This window comes from Harmonia axyridis, chromosome 6 (genome assembly GCF_914767665.1).
Source record: "Harmonia axyridis chromosome 6, icHarAxyr1.1, whole genome shotgun sequence".
Classification (NCBI taxonomy): domain Eukaryota; kingdom Metazoa; phylum Arthropoda; class Insecta; order Coleoptera; family Coccinellidae; genus Harmonia; species Harmonia axyridis.
Genome location: NC_059506.1, coordinates 3,506,711 through 3,515,389, shown reverse-complemented (window position 1 = coordinate 3,515,389; position 8,679 = coordinate 3,506,711). Strand labels below are relative to the sequence as shown.

Genomic DNA, 8,679 nt, shown 5'->3' with positions numbered 1-8,679 from the left:
TAATGTCTGACGAAATCGATTTAACACTAACAGAATCAAAAAAAATTGTTGATAATGTCGCAAATCATTTCCCTAAATTCAAATTATATTATCTTGACAATTGACGTGTGTTGAATTTTGATGAAAATGATTGAAAACTATGCTGTAATGAGTTCATTACAGCACTGTTTTTAGAACTGTAATCAAGTCATAACGATACTAAAATAGAGAAACAATATTACATGATTATTGCCAGTTGATAATTAAACTCACATTGGATTTTTCATTTGCAGTACTCAATAATTGCGTTCACTTACATAACTCAAAATAAAGAAGTTTATAACATCGAGAAATTTATGATGGACAATTTTCGTCGTTTTTCTTCAAGAGGGGACACCATTAAGGGAAGTATCATAGATAAAATAAAAATGGGCCGATACATGGCTTTTATGCAAATTACTCTCTGTATCATCTGCCTGATAGCGATTCTTCCTACAAATTCAGACAGATCAGGAATTTTGTACATCATAATGATGATTAAGAGAGCAAATGTGCCGCCTGTTATCGAAATTGTCCACTACTTACATTTTGTTTCGGTTCATTACTGTTGTTTTCAAGTTACTTACTGCTACTCAAATGTCATGCTTTATTTTGTTCTTCAACTCCATTTTCAATATATGTTATTGATAGAAGACTGCAGGCGATTGGAAAGAGACTTGGACCTATCCAGATATTCTGATGAAGACGTGAACCAATATCATGCAATAATTGAGAGAAGGTTGGCTTCGATACTGAGTTATTACCAAATTGTAGATAGGTCAGTATACAAATTTTCAGTAGATTAGTATTCGAGTTTTTGAAAACTCGTTCTTGGGGTTGACAAGACATTCTTGTCTTGATTGAAAGTGGGATGCATAGAAAACCTGGTGTGTCTACTTATACCTGTAAAACTATCAGACAAAACGGGAGATTTTTCAGATTTATTCCTACTTGATTTCGAAGGATCGCGTTTTTTTCAGATGGCGCATACATCGTTTACATTTGACATTTCTCTCAATTCTCGACTCTTGTGAACCAAGGGCGTAGATATTTTTTTCTTGGGGGGGATAATTGAAAAAAAAATTTTTGACGACAACTTTTACTCATATCCGTAATGTTAAAAAAAGAAGTTTGATAACGAAGTTTGAACCAAATTACTCGAAATAATTTTTTTTTATTACTAGTTCGGTAGTTCTCACCTTATACTGGGTGTTCTCAAATTAGAGTTACGAAGGAAAATGAGAAATTACTTGGATAATTTTGAGAAAAAAAAGTTTTATGAATATGAGCACACGAACGCTTTGCTTTCAATATACAGGTTGTTTATGTGTGTCGTACTTTTTGTGATGCTTATATCAGTTTATCAAATATTTATTAATCTTCGCTACATATTGGGTAAATAAATAACAAAACTTATAATTGATGCATTCATTAGAGCTTACTAGCTGGATCTTTATAATAATTTGGATTTTCCTGAGGATTACTAGTGATTTTCTCTCGAAATCGATAGCAGATACGACAAGACTGGACCAGAGGTTTTTTCTAAACTAACAGCCATTCACCTAAATATAGTTTCGGAGGAAGGAGGCAGGCATCCTTCCAGAAAAAATATCACCCTATTGATTTGCATTCAAAATTAGCATATCACATGGTGAAAACTTAAAACTGGAATAGCTATGGCCAATTCAAATTGAATATCTTGTGAAGGGAAGGTTATACGAGAAAAAAACTTAAACTTTAACACATGTATCTCAAAACAAAATGTTTGGGGACTCATATTATAGGACTTTTTTCTTAAAATGATCCGGAAATCTGTCATTTTCATTTGTACCTCCAATTTAGGAACACAGTGTAACATGAACATCTAGACTAAGAAAATCTTATAGATATTTTTTTTTCAGGTATCAAGTTTTATGTGGAGACCTTTTCAGGCGACCCATGTTCCTTGTGATTTGGTTTGGACTCATCGCTCTGATGTTCACCAGTTATTTGTTGGCTAAAGTAAGCAATAAAAAATTGTTACCGTATGTTTTAATTCTCGAAATGAAGATACCACTTGTACACACTGGCAAAATTAGGGGAATGGACAAAATCTTGTTACAATCACTCGGCATGGTGGATGATGTAAACCCTTAAACCTAACCCATATTTCAAATTTGATATCAATATCCCAAAAACTGAGCTATGGAGAAAAAACTAAAAAATCTTGAAATTTTAAAACTCTGTAGTCGTTAATGAAGCATTTGCGGACACATGTTCATTCATTTAATTTATTTATAATCGTATTATTATGGAGAAAAGTATTATGTTGACCTGAAAAATACGCCCCTAAAATCTTGGTACTGAATTTTGAATCACCCTGTATAACAAAAACGAATTAAGTGGGGACGAGTGGGACGTGTTACCAAGGAATCGAGCTACAATTCGAAAAAAAAATCTAAAATTTGCCAAAAAAAAAGGTTCAAGAAAAAATGAAAGAGAAATTATGTTGAGATTCGTCCCTTCAACAACTTATATGTTATATTATATACAGGGTGGCCATTTGAAAACGAAACAGACGAGATTACAGACGAAATAAAGTTTTTCGATAGAAATGCTCGGACAGGTCGATTTCTGTTTCGAGGGGGACAACTTAAGATGTAGGTTACGGACGCATAGCGCTTCAACCCTTGCTACTACAACCCTCACCCCCAAATTTTGAATAGGGAAGATGGGGTGAGTGATACCTCATTTGAAAGGTATTTTTATACTGATTTCAGCACAGTAATTGTTTTTTCATTTATTGCATTAGTTCTCGAAATATTCTTAACTAAGTATTTGAAAATGAAGTAGTGTTTTCATGGCACTTGTAGTGCTTTGTGAAAAATCGACATTTTGAGCTTCAAAACAACCATGACTGAGGCTTCCTTCCTAACTAACTAACGCATGAATATTTCGAGAACTAATGCATAAAATGAAAAAACAATTACTGTGCTGAAATCAGTATAAAAATATCTTTAAATTGAGGTATCACTCACCCCATCTTCCCTATTCAAAAATTGGGGGTGGGGGTTGTAGCAGCAAGGGTTGAAGCGCTATGCGTCCGTAACCTGCATCTTAAGTTGTCCCCCTCGAAACAGAAATCGACCTGTCCGAGCATTTCTATCGAAAAACTTTATTTCGTCTGTAATCTCGTCCGTTTCGTTTTCAAATGGCCACCCTGTATTTAGAACTATCAGACCAAATTGGAGAGTTCTTCTTACCTATTTCCGGTTGAATATCTATGAAATCCTCATAACTGATTTCAGGTTGACTTGGGGCCAGATATAATCCTAGTTTTCATGGTTTGGTTATCTATAATTGAAATAGCATTACATTATGTAATCTATGGACAAATTTTCAGGGATCAAGTAAGTATATCTCAAAAATTATTAGTTTGAAGTGAGATGCATAGAAAACCGGGTGTGTCTACTTATACACCTGTATAATGGCTGTTTACGTATGTTATAATGGTTGTTTACGTATGCGCTCAGCAGTGTCTCAAAATGAACCTCAAGGGGGCGCATATCTACATCACCACGGACAGCCAAACCACGCTGAGATCCCTGGAATCGTGTTGAACGGGGTCTCTGCTGACTGGGGAGTGCCGTAACACCATAAGGCAACTGGCCAGAGGAAATAAGGTGACTCTACAGTGGGTACCAGAGCACTGTGGGGTTGAAGGAAATGAAAAAGCTGATGAACTTGCAAAAAGTGCCTCAAGGTTAACATCTGCTGGACCTGAGCCTTTCTGTGGGCTAGGAAAAGACCAATATAAAGCTGCGGTCCAGCTTTGGGAGTTGAACAACAGGATAATCCACTGGACTAACACTCCTAGACTTGCTCAGGCAAAGAAATTCGTGACTATTTCACCTACCTATGCCAAAAAGCTCCTGAAGCTGTCGCGAGCCGAGCTTCGGGTGATGGTGGGACTGCTGACGGGGCACTGTCGGTACAAACATCATTTGTTCCGTATGGGAAAGTCAGCAGTCGAGATTTGCAGGCTCTGTGGATCGGAAGCAGAAACAGCCGAACACATGGTATGCAAGTGTCCGGAGCTGGCTGGCCTAAGAATCATTCACATGGGTAAGCCGGTCCTGGATACCAGACCGTTAGGCCAAGGCCCCTAAGGAGGTTGTCAGTTTTATTAACGTCATTGACTACCTCCTTAGGTTTCTATAAATGAGTAGGGTAGAGAACAAAAGATCTGCATGGTCGCAGTTCCCGGAAGGCTTACCGAACCAAAACGACCCCAGTTCAAATAATAATAATAATAATATACACCTGTAAAACTTTCATAGAAAACGGGCGATTTTTGAGATTTATACCTACTTGATTTCGAGGGATTGCGTTTGTTTCAGATGGCGCATACATCGTTTATATTTCTCTTGATTCTCGTCTCTCGTGACCTTTTAGTATAGAACAATAATATTTTATATTCTATGCTCGTAACAATCTTCTATACTCTGTCATTATATTCCATTCATTTCATTGAAAATTCGATAGGAACTGAATTGTAATTTATTGTGAAAGTTTGTAAAGTCTGAAATCAGTATTTTGGCGCGAGGCAGATAGCGGGAATTTGAAAATTTCTGAAGAGCGCTACCTTACAGAACTCTGGTGAAGCAGAACACCAAAGCAAATATCTCAAAAAGTCTGAAACAGAATCGAATCAGTACACACCAGGGATTCTATGCATCTTAGTTTGAAGCAAAGGTCTACGAGTATCATATTCTTATTTATCTAAGTTTTATTTGAAATTTTTGAGACTTCAAAAGCTTTAGCAGTAGAATGCCGGTACTTCTAATCAGATTAGAATATCATATTTCTCTGTAATTCAGAATATACTGCAAACTATGGTTTATTATTTCCAGTAGAGTACCTATCTAAAATCAATTAAAAAGAGCGACTAGCAATAAGAAATATATTCTGGAGAATCATATGTTTTAAAATTTAATTTCTTGATATATCGCCTTCAAAATCAATGAACTGGGAGGATGAACTGATTTTTGTACCAAAAGATTTTAATTTAACTTGAACATTATACACATTTCAAAACATCTTTTTCTTCGTGTTCAGCTCAGAACGAAAAGTTGCCCTGGGGTTTTTCAGCCATGATATTCTTTCTTTACTGTAGTGACTCCAAAGTAGACTGCAATTATTTTGATCTATGTCTATGTTATTCTGTCTGGTTATTGATTTTCGTGTTCTACTGGAAAAGTAGAAAGACTAGGCAATCTTGTATGTATTTATCCTGACTTTTCTGATATCCAGGTACAATTTTATCACAGGTACGATTTTATCAACTTCGTTCATTTGGTTTGAATTTTACTCATCTTCATTTTGTATAATAGTCCTTGGTGCCATATTATATCGAATGCTATATCGAAAGTGATAATATATACACCCATCCAATCCAAAAATATAACACTGGTGGCTGCAGATATAATCATATTCTTCTTTATCATCGGTGAGTCGTACCAATTGGTGTATTGTTGAGTGCTCTTTGTGATCAGGTATTATTTTCTACGAATCCTTCTATGCTTCAATGGATCCGTTTTTTTATTGATTTGCTCGAAGCCTATAGTAAGCTTATCGGTCGGTAGTTCATTGATACTTTTGGGTACTTTCCTTTCTTGCATATTGTAGTTGTATTGTATCTGCCTTTTTCCATTTGTTTGGGTAATATCCTATTTTTCATATGGCTTTTGCTTTATTTGTGATTTTATGCCAAGCTCCAACTTTTTTTGTATACCATCTATTTCGGGTGATTTTATATTTTAGTGTTTCGATAACTTCATGATTTCTTCTTTAGTCACTTCTTTCGGATTTTTTTCTCCCAATCTTTGTTTAATACTCGATAAACTCTGCATTTTACTTGGTTGATCAATTTTTTGAGTACAGTTTTGTCTTCGGGATTGAGTATTCGTTTATATTGTTTCTTCGATTTTTTTTTGATCTAATACGTCTCTTTCTTTCACGTCTGAAGCTAGTGGACTCTTATTTCGGTATTCAGAGGATTGAGCTTGAGCTTCTATTATTATTTTCCCTAAATCCTCGATTACTTAATCTATCTGTACTTCCTTTTCTATCTACATGCTTCTTGTTTGAAAAATTTCTTGGAATTCCACCCAATTAAATGATTTTCGGCCCGTGGCAGTTCTAATTTCCTCCTTTTGGTAGTTAAAAGGTTATCGATTGTTTCAACACGTAAACTGTCAAAATTTGATGAAAAAGCCCTGAGAATAATTAATAATAATATAATAATAATAAGGGTTCTCACTTCTCGCTAAGAGGAACATTCACTCAATCCCAGATATTTTAAATATCAGAAGGGTAGAGCTCGGTCGTGTCCGGTCCTAGTGGTCCCCCTGGTTCTCGTCGAACTTCTGGTCCTCTTACACGCGATCCTTGGACCTGTCCTTCGCTTCCTAGGAATTTTCTCACCGTTCTTGCAGTACCTAAAAGAACAGCTTTTTGCATTATATTATATATATATACTCACTAAGTCCTAGTTGCTTGATATTTCTCTTGAGATTTTTGGGTACTATTCCTGTTGTTGAGATGATAATTGGAATAGTTTTCGTTGATATCATTCCCCACTGGCGCTTTATCCGAAATTCGAGGTCCCTATATTTTGAAATTTTTTCGACCTCTTTTTGACGCATGTTGTTGTTATTAGGTATTGCTACGTCGATGAGTATTGTTGCTTTTTGATGTTTATCAATTAGCAATATATCTGGCCTGTTGTGAGGGACTGTTTTATCAGTCAAAACTGTACGATCCCAGTACAGTTTATAGCGTTCGTTTTCCAGGATGGTTTCCGGTCGGTACTTGTAGTATGGCACTTCTTCAGAATGAATAAGTGTTAATTTAGTTGCCATTTCTTGGTGTAGTATCTTTCCTACTGCATCGTGTCTCTCTTTATATTCATTTCCTGCAAACATTTGACATCCTCCCGTGATATGTTGCATTGTCTCATTCGTTGGACATCCATAACGGCATCAATCGTCAGTAATAGTTCGATCCTTTATGATATGCTTGCAGTAATTTCTTGTTGAGATCACTTGATCTTAGATGGCAAAAAAAAATTCTTCCGTTTCTGGATACATTGCACCTAATGTGAGCCAATATTTCGACGCTTCAATGTCGACATGATCCTGGTTCACCTCGTTGAAATGTCGTCCATGTAGTGGCTTTTCTCTCCGTCTTTGCAGTTTTTCTTGGATTGTCTGGAGGTTGTATGAGAATTGCTCCGTGTGCAGTTGTAAAGGTGATGATTCGTCTGCTTCACACAGTACTTTGTAGACCTCTGACATGCCTGATTTGTCTTTGAAGTATATTCGTAGGCATTCAATTTGCCCATGGGCAAGTTCCATGATGACTAGCAGACCTCTGCCTCCTTTATTCCTCGGCAGTGTCGTCCTCTCAATGTCATGTCCAGCGCCGGCTCCAGACACGCCCTGACGAACCTCAGGCAGCGGTTGTATATTCCTATTCCTCAAATAAATAATAATAATGTTTATTCAACATAAATAAACATGGTGAGGTTTTCAATTCTAAAATTAACTACCTGTGCGTAACTAATTGGACATAATAAACCAAAATAGAAGTATTGAAGTCAGAAATTGACCAATACTTTATCATTACAATAATATTTAAGAGAAATGAATTATGGGATGTTCTCATGGATTGTCAATGGTTCAATTGGAATAACAGGAACAAAAGGACTTATCAAATGTTTCTCAATCATGTCAATGAAGAGAGGTTGATGAAACCTGGAGGACTTATTATATTAGACTCAACTTTTATTATTTGGGTAATATTTTCTGAATTTTCCTCATGAATTTTGAATACCCTAACTTTCATTCATGCAATTTTCAGTTCGGAAGGAAAACAGTTTCTGCAGTTGCATTTCTATCTACTATAGAAGAAGTGAATGCTTCAAAATAAATCCACCTGGATGCAACTGTGAGTTGAACGAATGAGGAATATGCTAAATAAACATATTTTTAGTTACTCACATGAATTCTTTTAGGATCGTTAACTACCAAAAATTTCGATGGAAACCTTGGATCTGCTCAGCCTACTACACTTAATAACATCTGGACCAATCCCTCACCAACGTTTTTTTCGATCGTAAAAAAAATAGTGTCTGCAATCAACTTCAAATTATATATCTCCACAAAGTTAATTTGATTATAATTTCACAATGAATCTGATTTTGTGAACTGAACAAGTTAATCAGTATTGGCAATATTCATAACAGTATTTTGATCTTATCCTTTTTATTTTATAGCCGTAGCCTTGGTTCCTAGAAAAGCATAATCGATAATTCACTTTAGTTATGAGATGAGTATTTATCTAACTTGTCGTGATTCTGTCTGCCCGAGAGGTGGCGTTATAGACTTCACATCACATTCTAGTGCGGCCCGGCGGGTTTACAGTGGCTGCCGCAATACAGCAGAGTCACTCCTCCACAATGTATTGGGAAGGTGTATTAGACAGAGATCACTGGGTTGCCTAACCGAAGATTTCTCCAAATTTCGGGATGTAACACCGGAATCCACAAAGAGAATTCAACGCAATGAAAGAACTCGTAAAATTCAGGAATGACTATCAAGTTATGAAAGTACTTGTTTG

The 8,679-nt window shown here is 36.1% G+C and overlaps 1 protein-coding gene across 1 annotated transcript; it reads left to right on the top strand.

Moving 5' to 3' along the window:
• The first annotated feature begins 214 nt into the window (after positions 1-214).
• LOC123682447 lies at positions 215-8,292 on the top strand. The gene is made up of 6 exons (XM_045621054.1): positions 215-796; positions 1,920-2,019; positions 3,306-3,407; positions 7,700-7,855; positions 7,921-8,007; positions 8,075-8,292. The coding sequence occupies exons 1-5, from the start codon at positions 336-338 to the stop codon at positions 7,987-7,989; spliced, it is 888 nt and encodes a 295-aa protein (XP_045477010.1). The 5' UTR covers positions 215-335; the 3' UTR covers positions 7,990-8,007; positions 8,075-8,292.
• The last annotated feature ends 387 nt before the right edge of the window (positions 8,293-8,679 follow it).